At 37.7% G+C, this 20,690-nt stretch overlaps 1 protein-coding gene across 1 annotated transcript; it reads right to left on the minus strand.

The window, feature by feature from the left end:
• Window positions 1-237: 237 nt before the first annotated feature.
• Window positions 238-13,240, minus strand: LOC139842521 (uncharacterized). Its single transcript, XM_071832653.1, has 2 exons — window positions 12,642-13,240; window positions 238-862 (listed from the first exon to the last, which is right to left on the minus strand). Exons 1-2 carry the CDS (start codon window positions 13,238-13,240, stop codon window positions 238-240), a joined length of 1,224 nt encoding a protein of 407 aa, XP_071688754.1.
• Between the last annotated feature and the right edge of the window lie 7,450 nt (window positions 13,241-20,690).

The following is a 20,690-nucleotide window of genomic DNA, read 5'->3' on the forward strand; positions in this document are numbered from 1 at the left end:
CGATGTAACATATTTGTATTGTAAACCATTATGTAATGGTCATGTGTAAACAGGATATTTTAGATTATCATTATTTGATAATCTACGTAAAGTTTTTAAACCTTTATTTATGAAATAAAGGTTATGGTTTGTTTTAAAAATGAATGCAGTCTTTGAAAAATGTCTCATATAGAGGTCAAAACCTCGCAACGAAATCAATTAATATGGAACGTTTTTAATCAATAAGAACGGGACATTTCATACCTCTTCCTCGTCATCGGAAGAAACATTGTCAGGAGCACAGTTCATGTTGGTGAGTTTCACTACATTAGCTCGTTCGGGCTCCTGTTCACTGTCTGACCAGTTTAGCCAAACATCATCTGAGGCTTTGAGGACCTTCCCCTTTTCGGCATCTTGGGCGAGCAACATCTTTTTCTTGTAGTACTCGGCATCCTTTTGTTTGGGTAGTCTGCATTCTCGTGCAAAGTGACCTATTTTACCACAGTTGAAACAAACATTATTGGGGTCCTTGTTGTCAGGAGCCCGGTATTGAGTGGTTGAGGTTTCGGGTTTTTTGTAGTATGACGAGCTGGATGAGGTTCGATTGTTGTGGTTTTTGCTAAAACCTCCAGATGATCTCCTGAGATTCAGTTGCTTGCTGAACATTGTGGCAGCCTTGACGAGATCTCGATGTTCTTCATCAACATCAGAGTATGTGTCCTCATCAGATGAAATGGTTTGTTTTGCTTTGAGTGAGTTGGAGCAGTTGGAGGGGGTTTTGGTGGAGCTTTTGTTAACAAACAGAGCCATAGGATCACTGGTTTCAGTGAGGTTAGATTTAGGGTTTTGGGCGGCTAGAACATGTGATGCCCCGTACAAAACCCTCGTGTACGAATCATCAACAACAGGATCATTACAAGGTCAAACACTATATGCTATTTCAAAATACGTTTGCATTCAAGATAAAAGGTGACGTCATAACTAACGTCGAATGTTTTACATCGAAAGTATGCTCCTATGAATAGAGCAAAGATAATAGTACATGACCCTTAGGTCGTTACAAATCATAGTTCCAAATGTAATTAAGTTTGAATGCAAGATAAAGTAGTTCATGCGGTGATAACACTAGAGCAGCGGGTGTCTATGGCAAGACTAGTACACAGCGGAAGCAACCTTAAGCACCTGAGAAAAACATGCTTAAAAACGTCAACACAAAGGTTGGTGAGCTATAGTTTAAGTATAACAGTATGTAAGGTAGGCCACGAGATTTCAGTGCTACAAAGAGCGTTTCAAAACAGTATGATAAAGTATATGCTTAACCGTGGGCACTTGGTAACTAACTTAACATTTATACCCCCTGAAAGTACACTTGGCAAGTGCGTATGTATACGCAGTATTAAACACCCATTAAATGCTAGCGCTACTAGCCCGAGTGGGGATGTCAAACCCTATGGATCCATATCTAAGATTCGCGTTCACCGGTTCAAAAACCAATGACTAAACGTTACCGAGCTAAAGGGAATGTTTCTTCCATTATATAACTCACACATATATAAAGTTTAAGTACTCGTGCCTAGTATGTAAAATATAAAATCCGCATGTATTCTCAGTTCCCAAAATAAGTTAAAGTAAAAAGGGAATGCTATAACTCACAATGATAAAGTAGCGGTAAAGTAAGACTCGGAAAATAAGCAAGTGTGTAGGTTCGGAAAGTCCTCAACCTAAGTCAAATAGTACTAAGTTAGTAAATCATCCCAATAGGTTTAAATGTATGTAAATAAGGTCTTAAAGGTCATCATCATTCATCATCAAACAAAAGGTGTAAGGTAAGTTTCGTTCATGAAAAGAGTTTAAAACAAAGGCTGAGTTCGGCCAGTCACCACGGCCTCTATACCTACTGAAATAAGGTAAGACCAGTGGCCATAGCTCCGTATATGAGTTCTTTAGTTGTGGTAAAAATCCCAGAAGCAAACTCATCTTCGTTTGACCGTGACGACGGTCTAAGTGCGAGTAGGTCAGAATTTTCTGCACAACGTTAAAAGGACATATGGACGATCGGAGGGCCATAAATCCTAAACCGTAACTCAGATTAAGACGAGTCCTAAATGAAAAATTATCTACTCGAACAGAGCTATCTGAAAATCATCTTTACAGTAGCCCAGGTCGTACGGGTCAGACACAGTAAAACAGTAGGTTCCGGGAGTTCTTGGTACTCAATGCTAATCACGGTTCTCATCCTTGATGCATATAGCTTCAAGTGTACAACTCGTTGATGGGTTTACATCATCTCTACCAAGTTTTGACCATCATAACCCAAATGCAAGTCTAAGATGTGTAGCACAACACAATCAAGTGTTGCAAGTGTTTTGATAAACCAAAGTTACATCAAAGTCTTAGATTTAACACATACATGAAATATAAAAGAAATGTAGAACTTCAAACTTGAAAATAAACTAACTAATCAAGATCTTAAGATGTAGAACATAGTTCTTAGTTTGATCTTGAAGATCCAAGACTCAAAAGTCTAGATCTAACATAAGTGTACAAAGTTATAATTAAAGAAAGCTTACTTACATGTTCTTGAACTTTTAAAGTTAACTTTTATTCAAGATAAATGAGATCAAAGTTAACTAGTAACACTTGACCAATTTTAACCAACAAACATGAATTTAAAGTGCATAATATAAGGAAATAAACTAAGTAAACTAGTAACTAGTTCATGGGTTGTTCATACTTTAAAGATTCAAACCAAAGTTTGATCTTTAAGATAGTAAACTTTAAAGTTTACTAACATGAATTACAAGTATGCTTTCACAACACATGAACTTAAATCTTTTTAAAACAACAAGTGTAGAACATAACTAGAAAGCTTATGTTCTTGTTTGTTCTTGTAAATACAAGATAAGATGAAGAATAAACTAAAGAGTTTGATTCTTGTTAACTAGTAAGAAAATAATAACAACTACAAGTAAGTAAGTAAACAATAATCAAGTAAACAACAACAAGTAACAAAAGATGATGATGATTTGAGTACTTGGTCACGGTTTTTAGCAAGAGAAAGGAAGAGGATTTTGTTCATGTTACTTACAAGAATGTAGAGAAAATTGAGAGAGAAATGAATTGCAAGTATTGTGTGTTTTTGGATATGAGAGAATACAAGTGAACTAGTAATACAAAAGTGAAGCCAAAAACTCCCTCTTTGGCCATGTAGGCCGACGGTTTGGAGGAGAGAAGGGGGGAGTGGATTACACACTAGTCTCATGCAAGTAAAGCCTTAAAAAGTTGGATATAAGAGGTAGTTTTATGGGAAAGATGTGGTAACTAGATTCTTATGTAAAAACTAGCTAGTTACATCATTAAGTAATACTTACACATGAAAGACAGGGGCTAATGAATCCATTTAAGATGTAGGGTGGGCTTATAAGCCCAATATCATGAGTTCATAATATTAACAAGGCCCAAGTTCAAGTATTTAACAAGTCAATCCAATTAAAGCCCAAGTAACTAACTAATAATCATAGTTAATTAAAATGATTAATAAAATTTAATCATGAACGTAAATAATACTTGAAAATATTATTCTTGCAATTTTCGTGTGTCACAAAGACGTTTCGGGCAATTAAAGTCAAGTACGGGCAATCATGGCAACATGTAAATGTAATAACATACATTTGTTTAATCACAAGTATTAATAATAATAATTATTAATAATTAACGTTGGAAAATCCAGGGTCGTTACATTACCCACCTGTTAAAGAAAATTTCATCCCAAAATTTTAAGCTGAGGTAGATGGAGGAGTCGGGAAAAGGTGAGGATACTTTTGCATCATTTGATCCTCTCGCTCCCAGGTAAACTCAGGTCCTCATTTGGCATTCCATCGTACTCGGACGATCGGAATCTTGTTGCGTTTCAAAGTTTTGATCTCACGATCCATAATTTCAACAGGTTCTTCCACAAAGTGGAGTTTGTCATCAATTATAAGTTCTTCAAGTGGTATGATGAGTTCGTGTGCAGCAAGACACTTCTTCAAGTTTGACACGTGGAAGGTAGGATGAACTGAGCTCAATTGTGCTGGTAGATCCAAACAGTATGTAACGGGTCCAACACGTTCCAAGATTTCAAAAGGGCCAATGTATCGTGGGTTTAACTTTCCACGTTTTCCAAAATAGATCACACCTTTCCAAGGTGTAACCTTCAACATTACACGATCACCAACGTTGAATTCAAAGTCTTTACATTTAAGATCGGCATAACTCTTTTGACAATCCCGGGCAGTCTTAAGTCTAGCTTGAATCTGAGCAATCTTCTCCGTAGTTTCATGGACTACCTCGGGTCCGGTGATTTTCTTTTCGCCTACTTCGGCCTAACAAATAGGAGATCGGCACTTACAGCCATACAATGCTTCAAAAGGTGCGGCATTAATGCTTGAGTGATAACTGTTGTTGTACGAGAATTCGGCTAACGGCAAATGCCTTTCCCAAGCCTTTCCAAAATCAATGACACATGCACGCAGCATGTCCTCCAAAGTCTGAATTGTGCGTTCACTTTGCCCGTTAGTCTGAGGGTGATAAGTAGTACTCATGTCAAGATGAGTTCCCATGGCTTCTTGCAAAGAACACCAAAATCAAGAAGCAAAACGGGGATCGCGATCGGAGATGATCGATAAAGGCACACCGTGACGAGAAACAACCTCTTTAATGTAAAGTTGAGCAAGTCTCTCCATCGTATCTATTTCTTTCATCACTAAGAAATGTGCAGATTTAGTAAGGCGGTCAACAATAACCCAAATGGTATCGTATCCGCCCACCGTCTTTGGCAGCTTGGTAATGAAATCCATTGTGATCCTTTCCCACTTCCATTGTGGGATTTCCAGTTGTTGGAGTAACCCAGAAGGTCTCTGATGCTCGGCTTTAACCTTCGAGCAAGTCAAACACTTACCAACATAAGTCGCAACTTCCTTCTTAAGATTCGGCCACCAATACTGTTCTTTAAGGTTGTGGTACATCTTGCCCGCTCCGGGGTGAATCGAATATCTTGATTTGTGTGCTTCATCAAGTATAAGGTTCCGTAGATCTCCATAAAGAGGTACCCAAATTCTTCCGGCATAACATCGGAGTCCAGATTCCCTAACCTCGAATCGAGAGACAAGTATGTTCAAATGTTCATGAGTTATATTCTCCTTCTTGAGAGCCTCATCTTGGGCTACTCTGATCTGGTTGTTGAGGTTCGAATAAATGGTGATATTTAGAGCCCTAACACGAAGAGGTGTCGTCCTCTCCTTTCGGCTTAAAGCGTCAGCTACAACATTGGCCTTGCCAGGATGATAGCGAAGTTCACAATCGTAGTCGTTCAGCATCTCAATCCATTGACGCTGTCTCATATTCAGTTGTTTCTGATCAAAGATGTGCTGGAGGCTCTTGTGGTCGGTGAAAATAGTGCTCTTAGTTCTATACAAATAGTGTCTCCACAATTTGAGCGCAAATACAACGGCTCCAAGTTCAAGATCGTAAGTAGTGTAGTTCCGCTCGTGAATCTTCAATTGTCAGGAGGCATAAGTGATAACCTTTGATTGTTGCATCAGTACACAACCAAAACCACTCTTCGATGCATCACAATAAACGACGAAATCGTTACTGCCTTCAGGAAGAGATAGGATAGGTGCGGTGGTTAACTTCTTCTTCAGAGTTTGGAATGCTGATTCGTGTGCGGGTTCCCAAATAAACTTCTTGCCTTTGTGAGTCAGTGCGGTTAAAGGACTCGTAATCAGAGAGAAACCTTCGATAAACCTTCGGTAATAATCGGCGAGACCTAGGAATTGGCGAATATGCGTCGGAGTAGTGGAGGTCTCCTACTTGCTGATAGCTTCAATCTTGGTGGGATCAACTTTGATACCCTGGTCACTCACAACATGACCCAGAAATTGAACTTCCTTCAACCAAAATTCACACTTGGAGAATTTGGCGTAAAGTTGCTCTTGCCTCAAAAGTTCAAGTACTAGTCGGAGGTGTTGCTCATGCTCTTCTTCGGTCTTGGAGTAGATGAGGATATCATCTATGAAGACGATAACAAACTTATCCAGGTACGGCTTGCAGACACGATTCATAAGATCCATGAACACGACAGGTGCATTGGTTAATCCGAATGGCATCACGATAAACTCATAATGACCATAATGAGTTCTAAATGCAGTCTTCATTACATCGCTTTCTTTCACCCTCAACTGGTGATAGCCGGATCGCAAATCGATCTTGGAGTAAATGCTCGATCCTTGTAGTTGGTCAAAAAGATCGTCAATGCGGGGAAGAGGATACCGATTCTTGATCGTTAATTTATTGAGTTCACGGTAGTCGATATACATACGGAAAGATCCATCCTTCTTCTTCACAAACAGAACAGGTGCGCCCCAAGGCGAGAAACTTGGTTGGATAAATCCATGGTCTAACAGTTCTTGTAGTTAACTCTGTAATTCTTGCATCTCGGAAGGTGCGAGTCTATAAGGTGCGTGAGCTACAGGTGCAGCTCCTGGCATTAAGTCGATCTGAAACTCTACTGCTCTCGGCGGCAGTAATCCAGGCAATTCTTCAGGAAAGACATCGGAAAATTCGTTCACAATTCGAACGTTGTTCACATTCTTCACCTCGGTTTCTACCATTTTCACATGCGCTAGGACAGCAAGACGTCCCTTCTTCATGATATTTTGCACTTTCACGCAACTAATGAGGTTCGGCTTCGAGGTACATCTCTCTCCGTAGATGATCAGTGGCTCACCGTCTCCTTGTGGTATACGAAGAGCTTTATCTCCACAAATAATATCGGCCCTTATCTTGCTCAACCAATCCATACCGACGATCACGTCAAAACTTCCCAGTTTGATGGGTATCAAATCGATTTCGAAATCTGCACCAGCTATGTTGATAATAGCTCCTCGACTAATATGGTCAACTTTCTCAAGTTTTCCATTGGTGACCTCGACAAGCATACTCTCTTTTAAAGGGACTAATGACCAATTTATCTTATCGCAAAAGTGTCTACATACATAACTTCTATCGGCACCAGTATCAAATAGGACAGAAGCTAAAAGATTGTTGATAGTGAATATACCTGTCACCAAGTCGGGGTTATCTCGGGCGTCCCTTGCATTAACGTTGAAAGCTCTACCTCGCAGTGGTCCGCCGTCTTTTCTTTTGTTAGGGCACGCATTTCTGAAATGGCCCGTCTGTCCGCATTCGTAGCACTTTTTCAGTCCATTGGTATTCGGCTTCCCATTCAAAGTGGTGACCTTGCAGTCCTTCCCGATATGCCCAGTCCGTTAGAACTTTTCACAAACAACGTTACAATACCCAGTATGGTGCTTATAGAACCGCTTGCATTGTGGTAAGGTTCCCTTGTAGTTCGGGTTTGAGTTGGTGTTCGGATTGGGATTTCCACCGTTGTTGTTTCCCCTAAAACCCTCATGTTGTTTCGTCGGGTTTTGCTCATAGGTCCTTCCCCTGTTGTTATCCCATTTGTACTTCTCACTACTACCTGCTTCAGACTTAGCCTTCTCCGATTCATCGATGATTATTCGATTCATTAAAGTATGCGCCATGCGCATCGCTTCCGGGACATTTGGTGGCTTGGATGAGGTGACGTTTCCCTTAATGCTCTTAGGAAGTCCTCAGAAGTATCTTTCCATTCGCTTGAATTCCGGGGTGACCATTGTCGGACACATCAGGGCTAATTCCAAAAATCTCCTATTGTAACCATCAAGGTCGTTCCCAACGGCCTTTACCTGCATAAATTCCATTTCCATCTTTTGTATCTCGGTTCTCGAACAATACTCCTCAATCATGGCACACTTAAATTCTTCCCATGGCGTAGCATACGCCTCATCAATGCCTTGTGCCTATGCCATTGTGTTCCACCACGTGAGCGCGCCGTCAGACAGCGTGCAAGAAGCAAATTTGGTTTTGCAGTCCTCCGAACAGTTACTAACTCGGAATACTGATTCTAGCTTTTCGAACCATCTAGTGAGACCAACCGGTCCCTCAGTGCCGCTGAAGTTATGTGGTTTACAGCTCTAAAATTCCTTGTAAGTACACCCATTTCGAGCGGGTGGGATAACCGGTGGTGGCAGACCTTGAGGGTTCCTTTCCGCTAGGGCTGTGGTGACTCGTTCGTTAATCATCTCTTCAATCTGAGCAGCGGTAGGTGTTTATGTTGATCGTCCGTTGGCCATGATGTTCTAAACAAAAATTTTGACTCAAGTCAAAATCCAGTATTCAAATAATAATAATACAGTATATAGTAACCAACATGGAATCAAAACATCACATGTTATTAAATAACGCATCTAGGTACAAATACCACAGAATCATCGTACAGTAATGTAAATAGAACATCGTGCAAGAATTAAATAACGCAAAGTTCCATTCATTAATAATAATAATAAGTTTCATACATCTGAATAAGTCCGTACAATACATAAGTGAAACATAAAACTACAACTAGATTACATAATGAAATCTAAATACAAAAGCCCTACGGTGAAGGTGGGTGTAGGATGTCCAATACATGGGACATTTGGTCCTCGAGCTCAGTAACTCGGGCTCGGAGGATCCCCACCTCCCTTGTCAATTCTTCAATAGCGGGAGATGGTGGGGCAGGCGGTGCTGGCGGTGCAGGTGGTGCGGGTGGTGCCAGTGGTGCAGATGTAGATGGTCTGACTCCAGAAATAGTCAGTACGTAACGGGGTGCCTTACACACGAGTGGGTCGGCAGGGTACGGCACAAGCCGCTTACGGGCAGTAACCCTACGACGCCGATCGAATGCGTCAGTGAATGCTCGTCCTCCGTTGATCCCCGGAATAATAGTACCGTCGAAGTGATACCGCTTCTTCGGCAGGGTGGAGGGTGGCTGTACAGGTGCATCAGGGTCCTCCTCATCGGAGTCATCATCACTCGAGTCGTCTGTGGATGAGTCATCGGATGAAGAATCAGCAGATGATGGGTCGTCCGAATCATGTGGTGGTGACTGCACGGGCGGCCCTCCTTGGGCGGCTATCATCTGTCTGTACCTAGCGGGTCCGATCGGAATGAGACGTCCATCAGGGGCGCGTCGGCACCAATGGCGATACCGGTTACGGAACGGACCTTCCCCGAACTCCGCGGGAATCACAATCTCACCGGAGCGGGGCTGTGATCCTGAGGGTCTGGGGGCAGATGGAGCTGGAATCTTCGAAGGGTCCTGGGCTCTGCTAGAAGTAACCACTGGGGCAGGCGCCTGGCTGCTAGTCCCGGAAGATGAAGCACCGGGGTCACTCGTGGGTAGCGGGATCGGTGTGTCGGCATCAGCAGCAGGTGGGGTGGCTGACGAGTCTGAACTGCCCAAAATGATAGCAGGTGGAGTATCCAACATCTGAACAAGAAAAATAAATTTTTCCATGTCAGTAAGTCATAAAGCAAGCACGTATTAGGCCAACAGTCTAAATCATGTGTAACAGTAAGTAGCATGGCAATAACGACAAGTATCATGCAATCGAAAGCAGATAATAGCATGCAGTAGTGAAATCATGTAATAGCATACGGCATATAGTAGTAAAAGTAAGCAGCAGCATGCAGTAAGTTCAGCGAAAACAAGTAAACTAGCAAGTTGTAGATTAGTCCTATTAGTGAATCCTACTCGGGTCGGTCTTAGACTCACTAATGCAGCCTAATTCCCTACAACCAATGCTCTGATACCAAATGTGATGCCCCATACAAAACATCGTGTACGAATCATCAACAACAGGATCATTACAAGGTCAAACACTATATGCTATTTCAAAATACGTTTGCATTCAAGATAAAAGGTGATGTCATAACTAACGTCGAATGTTTTACACCGAAAGTATGCTCCTATGAATAGAGCAAAGATAATAGTACATGACCCTTAGGTCATTACAAATCATAGTTCCAAATGTAATTAAGTTTGAATGCAAGATAAAGTAGTTCATGCGGTGATAACACTAGAGCAGCGGGTGTCTACGGCAAGACTAGTACACAGCGTAAGCAACCTTAAGCACCTGAGAAAATATGCTTAAAATGTCAACACAAAGGTTGGTGAGCTATAGTTTAAGTATAACAGTATGTAAGGTAGGCCACGAGATTTCAGTGCTACAAAGAGCGTTTCAAAACAGTATGATAAAGTATATGCTTAACCGTGGGCATTTGGTAACTAACTTAACGTTTATACCCCCTGAAAGTACACTTGGCAAGTGCGTATGTATACGAAGTATTAAACACCCGTTAAATACTAGCGCTACTAGTCCGAGTGGGGATGTCAAACCCTATGGATCCATATCTAAGATTCGCGTTCACCGGTTCAAAAACCAATGACTAAACGTTACCGAGCTAAAGGGAATGTTTCTGCCGTTATATAACCCACACATATATAAAGTTTAAGTACTCGTGCCTAGTATGTAAAACATAAAATCCGCATGTATTCTCAGTTCCCAAAATAAGTTAAAGTAAAAAGGGAATGCTATAACTCACAATGATAAAGTAGCGGTAAAGTAAGACTCGGGAAATAAGCAAGTGTGTAGGTCCGAAAAGTCCTCAACCTAAGTCAAATAGTACTAAGTCAGTAAATCATCCCAATAGGTTTAAATGTATGTAAATAAGGTCTTAAAGGTCATCATCATTCATCATCAAATAAAAGGTGTAAGGTAAGTTTCGTTCATGAAAAGAGTTTAAAACAAAGGCTGAGTTCGGCCAGTCACCACGGCCTCTATACCTACTGAAATAAGGTAAGACCAGTGGCCATGGCTCCGTATATGAGTTCTTTAGTTGTGATAAAAATCCCAGAAGCAAACTCGTCTTCGTTTGACCGTGACGACGGTCTAAGTGCGAGTAGGTCAGAATTTTCTGCACAACGTTAAAAGGACATATGGACGATCGGAGGGCCATAAATCCTAAACCGTAACTCAGATTAAGACGAGTCCTAAATGAAAAATTATCTACTCGAACAGAGCTATCTGAAAATCATCTTTACAGTAGCCCAGGTCGTACGGGTCAGACACAGAAACAGTAAAACAGTAGGTTCCGGGAGTTCTTGGTACTCGATGCTAATCACGGTTCTCATCCTTGATGCATATAGCTTCAAGTGTACAACTCGTTGATGTGTTTACATCATCTCTACCAAGTTTTGACCATCATAACCCAAATGCAAGTCTAAGATGTGTAGCACAACACAATCAAGTGTTGCAAGTGTTTTTATAAACCAAAGTTACATCAAAGTCTTAGATTTAACACATACATGAAATATAAAAGAAATGTAGAACTTCAAACTTGAAAATAAACTAACTAATCAAGATCTTAAGATATAGAACATAGTTCTTAGTTTGATCTTGAAGATCCAAGACTCAAAAGTCTAGATCTAACATAAGTGTACAAAGTTATAATTAAAGAAAGCTTACTTACATGTTCTTGAACTTTTAAAGTTAACTTTTATTCAAGATAAATGAGATCAAAGTTAACTAGTAACACTTGACCAATTTTAACCAACAAACATGAATTTAAAGTGCATAATATAAGGAAATAAACTAAGTAAACTAGTAACTAGTTCACGGGTTGTTCATACTTTAAAGATTCAAACCAAAGTTTGATCTTTAAGATAGTAAACTTTAAAGTTTACTAACATGAATTACAAGTATGCTTTCACAACACATGAACTTAAATCTTTTTAAAACAACAAGTGTAGAACATAACTAGAAAGCTTATGTTCTTGTTTGTTCTTGTAAATACAAGATAAGATGAAGAATAAACTAAAGAGTTTGATTCTTGTTAACTAGTAAGAAAATAATAACAACTACAAGTAAGTAAGTAAGTAAACAATAATCAAGTAAACAACAACAGGTAACAAAATATGATGATGATTTGAGTACTTGGTCACGGTTTTTAGCAAGAGAAAGGAAGAGGATTTTGTTCATGTTACTTACAAGAATGTAGAGAAAATTGAGAGAGAAATGAATTGCAAGTATTGTGTGTTTTTGGAAATGAGAGAATACAAGTGAACTAGTAATACAAAAGTGAAGCCAAAAACTCCCTCCTTGGCCATGTAGGCTGACGGTTTGGAGGAGAGAAGGGGGGAGTGGATTACACACTAGTCTCATGCAAGTAAAGCCTTAAAAAGTTGGATATAAGAGGTAGTTTTATGGGAAAGATGTGGTAACTAGATTCTTATGTAAAAACTAGCTAGTTACATCATTAAGTAATACTTACACATGAAAGACATGGGCTAATGAATCCATTTAAGATGTAGGGTGGGCTTATAAGCCCAATATCATGAGTTCATAACATTAACAAGGCCCAAGTTCAAGTATTTAACAAGTCAATCCAATTAAAGCCCAAGTAACTAACTAATAACCATAGTTAATTAAAATGATTAATAAAATTTAATCATGAACGTAAATAATACTTGAAAATATTATTCTTGCAAGTTTCGTGTGTCACAAAGACGTTTCGGGCAATTAAAGTCAAGTACGGGCAATCATGGCAACATGTTCATGTAATAACATACATTTGTTTAATCACAAGTATTAATAATAATAATTATTAATAATTAACGTTGGAAAATCCAGGGTCGTTACAGAACATCAGGTTGATGATTCATTAGTTTCCCTACAACTTCATGGATGTTGTACTTCTTGGTGTTTTTGGAGGCACGAAAGTTTTTTCCGTATGGTGTCCAGGTGGCATTTAGTTTCTTCAGAAATTTCATGTTCAGCTCATGATTTTCCTTTTTCATTCCAACCTTCTTTAGCTCATTAATGACTTCACAGAAATGCCTGTAGCAGTCCTTTAGAGGTTCATCAAGTTTCTGAAAGTAGTCCTCATACATTGCGAGAGCTATGTCAAGTTTTGTCTGATCGGATTGGCTGTATCCTTCCTGTTGACGGGTGATTTCATCTAGAAGTTCTTTTCCAGATTTCAGAGAGCTGACGGACTTGTACATGTCATGAGGAAGGGCTTGCATGATAATGGACCTGGAATCGATATCGGCTTGAGCTCTCTTGGCTTCTTCACCCTGGAGTTCATAGGGTTTTAGAACCGCGCCGGTGTCAGGGTGAAGTGAGATCTTAGGTCCATTGAGAAATGATTCCCAGAGGTATTTGGTTTGTTCTCCTTTTCCATCGATGAAGTTGTCAAACCTTCGTTTCCATTCGTCAAATAGTCCCTCGAACAGCATGGGAGGACGGGTATCCGAGCCCAGGACCAAAGCATCACAGTTTGCAGTAGCCATCTTAACTAGTAGTGTAAACTGAGTGGTGCAAAAGAGAGGAATTTTAATAAGAGATTAGTAAGAGGATGAGTTTGAGTGTAGAGAATCACTTGTGTAATCAGAGTGAAATTAGGGTTTTGGTGTAAAACCACTTGTATAAGTCAAGTGGTTTTTGAGCAAAGCCAAACTTCAAGTTAGACTATGTTTTCGAGCAGCAACAAAGTAGTAAAGAAAGGGAGGTTTTCGAGCAGGACAGTTATGGAAGCAAGATCCTAGGTTTTCTAGCAGGTAAGATAATAGAGCACTAGAAAAGTTTTAGAGCAGGCAATGTATTCGAGCAGTTAAGGTATTCGAGCACATAGCTAGTTCTAGAGCACCTAAATTTTCGAGCAGATAACTAGGGTTTCAAACAAAACCAAGCTTTCAAAATAGGGTGGTTTTCGAGCAAAGCCAGGTTCTCTGGAAACTAAGTTTTCGAGCACAATGAGACAAAATTTAAGATTTTCGAGTTGCAAAAGTTTTTCGTGCAAGGTTTTAGGGTAGTAAAAATCACTGTTTTCAGTCAATCTTTTAATATTGAACACAATTTTTCGAGCAAATACTCAAATTACACACTGTTCTCGAGCAAAGATCACACTTATCACAATTTTTTCGAGCAATTTGACTGAATAGCACTTAATTCAGTTTGTTTAAGTTCAAGTTGTTTGACTTTTAAGAGAGAGAGAGTACCAATTCACATGAACACTTACACAAAAGTACAAGCTTATGCATAAAAGGACAAGTCCTTTGTCCTCTATGACACAAATCAAGGGATTATGTCAAGGACATGTCCTTTTTACACCTAAAACTATTGGGTAATAGAAATTTTGGTGGGTATTGACTACAAGTCCAAAGTTTGGAGCCAAAACTGACTCCACACTTGGGAAAGTGAACAGGTTTTTAGAGCAAAAACCTTATGGTTTCACTGTAGTGATACTACCCTGGGAGGTTTTCGAGCAGTCTCAAACCCAGAAGGGGTTTCGAGCACCTGTTCTGGGAAAAACTTAAGCAATTCTTAAGAAGATTTAGCAGAGTTTAAGGACAAATTAGCAATGAATCATGTAACTTTAGGACCTTTAATTAACCTTAACATGAGTGGAGTGCAAAATTTTAAGTACTTTTTGAGTAAATCATGTAAAATGGTGATAAAATCATCATATCTCAGTCATGGCAGCAGAAACATGAGCATATGGGCATTGAATATGAACCAAGTACATGAGCTAAGCACTAAATTACCAGAAAACTTCATGAATTACATACCATTTTGACATACATCTCTTTTTCCTAAGGTAGAAACATGTTAAACATACTTCATCATACGAGAAACATGACACAGATTAGGGTCAAAAGAACTTTTTCGTGCATAAAATAATTTTAGAACAAGTTAATCAGAGATATAGCATGCATATTTTAGAACATGTTAAGCATTTAACACAGATTTCAAGCAGAAAGATAGATATACTTAACAAACAACAACCAATTTCATTACTAAATGAAGATAAATCGTGATACCTCAACCGAAAACACCAAACACTCCAAAACACTAGTCTAAGAGCTTCAATCCTTGGATCTACAAGAAAGATAGCAAGTCCCGCTCTGATACCAATTGTTAGTCCTTAAAAAAGCCTAGATCGACGGTTTATGAGTTGATTAGTGGGTTCGAAGTATTAGTTATCAAGAACACATGAGAGAAAGGATTAGATGATTTAGTGTACAAATGGATAACTAGTTACAATAGTTGTGGGGAGGTTGTTTATATATGACAACCTCCCTAGTTACAAAAGATACAAAGTTACCATGGTAAAACAGTAAATACAATACATAACAAAGATAAAACCGTGCGACACTAATCTATTACATAAATATATGTCAACAGCTTTAATTAAATGCGATAATCTGTTTTTGATTGCTCTGTCGGATATGTCACTATAAATCCATTCTCTTCGTTTTCTTATTTTCACAACTCACACCCTCTATTCTTTCTCCTTTAATTCATAATTTGAATCATTCGTCAATATGCTACATCCAGTTCTGATCCTTGATATACTCTTAACTTTCATATCTGTCATTCTTCTCTTTCATCTACCACCGGAGGATTTTATTTATTTTTATTATTACCTTGGGGTTATAGTAATTTTAATTCTCCCGTGCCTTTACGTGGCAATACGTATTGATATGCACGGTTTGTAATTTATGTGTTGTTGTCGAGCTTTATACTTTCTTTTATATCCAAGAGTTCCATACTTTTGTCTCCTCTTCCCGACTTCAAGTCAAGCGAATAATGGTCCAGAATTCGTAGGTATGGATTTTGAAATGAACATAGTTAATGTTCTAAGAAGGATATTGTAATGGCACGATTTTGATTTGTCAAATTACCAGAATATCCGGAAAAGACCGAATCATCAAGAAAACTATTTTCTTGATATATTTAGAGTTTAAGTAGAATACAAGAGTCGTGTAACATGGTACATGATGACGTTATGATCTGTGAATCATCACGTTTCATCTAGAAACTCAGCATGACTTACTGTAATATAATCACGTTGATCAAGTGTCATTATATTATATTAATTCATGCTTCAGTTTCCATCACTACTTTAAAAACATACATAATTTGAACTCGAAGGTTTACAGAATATAGAAACTAAACAGTTTCCTTTATGATGTACTATAGATAACACGAAGAGATAAATGATTTTAGATAAGAGTAATTATGCAAATATCTTCAGAAATATCGAGGATATTTATAATGAAAGATATGATAATATCTTAGAATATCTAAGATCAGAGGATGATGAAGAATATTATCCGCAAAGGTTTTAAAGTAAGGAGTAAGGTATTCGCTAAAGACTTCAGCAGACACCGAATCATTTGGATTCTTTGAAGGCAGATTTAGTCGTTGTGATTTGTCCACAGCCACCTTCATGGTTTGCTCAATTCGTTTTCTAGTTCCAAACCTTCTCTTTTTCTGAGCTTTGCCAACACACTATTCTTTATCATCAAACTTTTGACTGTTAAGGTCGTTTAAGGTTTTTGCTGCTTCATCATCATTTTTCCAAAAATTCAAAGAACTAGTTCGCAGTTTAGGGTATTTTTCAGAAACTTCACATTCGAAGTGTGTAAGTCTAGGAAATAGACGTTATATGTACATATATAACTGTTGGCGTAGATTTGATGGAACATTCGAGAATAATGATTGAAGCTTTTTGGTATGACAATTATCGTTACAAGATGCAGATGAATACATGATAGGGTTTCAATGAATATAATGATTTTTCGGAAAGTTAAAGATCAATAAAGTTGTTGATAGTTTTACTGCTAATGTGGTGGGATATAAACGGTTCCCCGGTAACGATGACTAAGGGCAAACTTATATCAAGGTTATAATGAGGCTTATTCGAATGAAAAATCGAAGTTGATTTGCTGGAGGTGTGACAAAACTTGCTACTTTGAAAAAGAATTGCAAAGTTATTTTCGGTAATAATAATGTCAAAGGATCTAGCACAGTTTTGAATTCAAAGTATGGTTTTGTAAGATGTGAAAATCTAATAGTTATATTTTCTTTTAAATCTTGACTCGGATTCTGATCTGTCAAAAATCAGAATGTGTAATCGAATTTGTATGAAAATGGTTGTTATGATTCTTATGGAAGAATATATATCGCTGTGAATGTAGTGAGTATAGTTAACGATTCTTGAATCAAAATTGAAGAATGTACAGTGTAACATATTAATTGTGAACTTAAATATTTCCCGGGTATTACCTACCCGTTAAAAATTTCACAAGTAACATTTTGTACAGAAGAATTTTACTACAGTCTTTATGAAAATATATGTATGTATATTTTCTTCAGATATAATACAGATTTAATGAGTTAATATCATATTAAGCTCATTTTATTTTCGGATGGATTAGAAACGAATAATCTCTAAAACATTAAAGATTTCATAATCTTCGCGGAGTATTTCACTAATGTAATCAATACTTCATTATTCAGTTTTATTGATATTTTCTCAGTGAATCATGTTGGTGCTCATGGAACTCTTGCTAAGTTCGCAAGGTACGAATGATGTTTTCTGGAAAGTTTCGAGTACATTGAAAATGAAAGTGTAAAATCAAACGTATAATTGAATAATACACTTAGTTTTTTTTTATGAGAAGGAATTCATTGAATTTGAAACAGAGATTGTAGTCAACGATGGTCATGTCGTTAATGAAGGATGTACATCATTGCATATTAGTAATATGAATTAACTGAGTAGTACCTACCAGTTAAGATTCACACGTAATAGCTTAGTACGAAAAGATTTATTTTGATTTCAAAATTCATATATATAAAATATACATATAATTTATTCAGGAAAAATGAGTTAATACTTCATAACTCGTTGATACAATATACGCGTTGTTGATTTGTAATGATATTGGTGATTATGGAATTGGCGGAGCTTGTAGTGCTACAAGTTTTACCGGTGTTGGTGATACACACGGTACTATTGATGCTGCTGGTAAAACAAGTCTAGCTTGTAAATCGTGCACCATTTCGGTCAGGGTTTCTACTCTTTCCTCTATCGTTTCGGTCCACTCATCTGATTTGCAGTTACGGCTGGAATAGATAATCTCTAAGACTTTAGAGATTACATAATTGCCGCAGAATATTTCTCCAATGAAGTTATGAATCAATCCTTCATCGGTTATTGTTGTTGGTACTCCTTGGTATCTATGGTGAGTATTACGTTGATGCTCGTGGAACAAATTGTGATGTTGAGGTGTGGGATGCGGAGGTTGTTGTTGGTGGTGGTAATGGTACTGTTGGTGTTGATGATGGTGGTACTGTTGATGCCGGTGATGTTGTTGGTGCTTGTAACCTTTGCACCATATTCTCCAAAGCCAATACTCGAGCGCGAAGCTCGTTGACTTCTTCTACTATACCGGGATGATTGGCGGTTCGCATGAGCAGATGAATAAGATCCAGAATTTGTGATAGTATATAATCATGACTTGATACTCTGGAGATGAGAGAGAAAATGGTATAACGAACAGGTTTGCCGGTAAGTGCTTCAGGTTCTTCGCCAAGAGGGGAATGTGGTGGATGGAAGGGATCACCTTCTTCTTATCTCTAATGATTAAGTAGGCTACGAACCCATCCCCAACTCATCCAGAATAAATGATGGCTAATTGGTTGATCCATCACACTGCTTTCGGAGCTCGAGTGGTAATCCATGTTGGAATAGTTGTCGGAATCTAAGGAATTTGAACTAGATACTTGATCCATATAATCAGGGAATTGATTTTTGATATGAAATAGATTATAGGACTTAGATTGGTATTCTTCAACACATAATTTACATATGTATATATAATACCAAAATCCCATAATTTACGGAGAAATTTTCGGAAAATGTCAGGAAAAGTTTACAGTAACAGATACGCTAAGATATGAATTTTGTCTATACACTATTCATGCAATAAATGCAGGCAAACGTGTCTAGACTTAAGAATGATAAGCATGTAATTTCTGACAAGAAATGATAAGCAAAACTCGTTAAAAACAGATACGATCATAGTCCAGACTCACTAATGCATCCTAACAATTACCAGTTAAACACACTAATGCAAATTCTGGTTCCCTATGACCTCAAGCTCTGATACCAATTGTGATGATCCTTCCAAATCCATTTGGACGAATACATCATTCATCGATTTCACAGTGAAGTACTGACCTCTACATGATACGTTTTGTAAACATTGCATTCTTTAGAAAAGACACACCATAATTGAATATCAAATTCCAAGGTTTTTGACGTTTGATGATATCTACATATTGACAATCACCGTAATTAATAGTTTACAATACTACATCCGTTGATAATGCCGTCAAAATAAGATACATGGTGATGATTTTGTGAATGCAACGTTTTCTCGAATAAACCATGTATGACTCCATGCACATAGCTTGTATCACATATAAGCAAACAGCAGAAGACTTCTAGAAACCTGAGAATAAACATGCTTAAAAGTGTCAACACAAAGGTTGGTGAGTTCATAGTTTTAATGTTGCGCATAATCTGTATATAAAGGTGGATCACAAGATTTCAGTTGTTTCATCCAGAAACGTTTATCAAAATATTCTACAAGATTGAGCACCCTAGTAACTAAACTTTAACGTTATAATAAGTACCCCTGTTTTAACATACATACAACCAACATGTACAATACATGCAATCCAACGTGTACTAAACTCAAATAGTATACGTCTGTTTTATAGTTCAAGCTAGGGTTTCTATACCTGGAACAGACGGGGATGTCAAGCCATATGGATCCATATACAACTACTCGCGCCCACCAGTTCTTATAACTGGCAGTTACTAGTTACCACAGCTAAGGGTTTTTTGGTTCAAACTCGGTGTAGAATTTAGTATGTACTTGTATCCATTGCGTTTAAAATAAAGTGCATGTATTCTCAGCCCAAAAATATAGATTGCAAAAGCAATTAAAAAGGGAGCAAATGAAACTCACCTTAGCAGCACATAAATTCATTCATCGAAATGTGATCGAAACTCGGAATGCAGAGTAACCATAGATCTCAACCTAGAGAACATATGTTGGTCAATACATGTCTAACAAGCTAGGTCAGGTCATAGTGTATCACAATCCTAATGCTCGAGACCGACATACAAAAGTCATCTCAAAAGTTAATCTGACACAATATGATCTTTAAATCTATACATGTCTATTAACATAGTATAAGTCTTGATAATTGAACGAATTTATAGTTTATCAAACTCAAAATATTATTTATTTCAGGAGCTATATTGTATTTGAACTATCATGGCAATCGAACATATTTTATTATTTCACATAGTTTTCCAATACTTGTAAAATCAGATTATAGTGTTTATAAAGCTTTAAAACATGATAAGACAGTCAACTTTGACAATTGATCAACAAAACTGTGACGACCCGGAAATTTCTGACCAAATTTAAACTTTATCTTTAAATGATTTAATATTTTCGACACGATAAGCAAAGTCTGTAAAGTTGAGTCTGAAGTTTTGGAACTATATTCATGTAATCAATTATTCTTTGACTGTTCTCGAAGATTCACGAACAATATATATATATAACTTAATGTGTATGTGTGTGTGTGTGTGTGTGTGTATATATATATATATATATATATATATATATATATATATATATATATATATATATATATATGATTTCAAGTTATTTAGTAAATGATAGTAACATTCGATTATTGATTCGATTGATATTTAGATAAGTTAACTAAAACGTTTAAGATGAACCAGTAAAACACTAATTTGCTACAGTATTTTCGAATTGCTACAGTACCCGAAAAGCTACAGTGTTTTCGAAAAGCACTATTTGCTACAGTAAAAAAACTTTGCTACAGTACCTTTGCTACAGT

The sequence above is a fragment of the Rutidosis leptorrhynchoides genome, chromosome 4, assembly GCF_046630445.1.
Source record: "Rutidosis leptorrhynchoides isolate AG116_Rl617_1_P2 chromosome 4, CSIRO_AGI_Rlap_v1, whole genome shotgun sequence".
Classification (NCBI taxonomy): domain Eukaryota; kingdom Viridiplantae; phylum Streptophyta; class Magnoliopsida; order Asterales; family Asteraceae; genus Rutidosis; species Rutidosis leptorrhynchoides.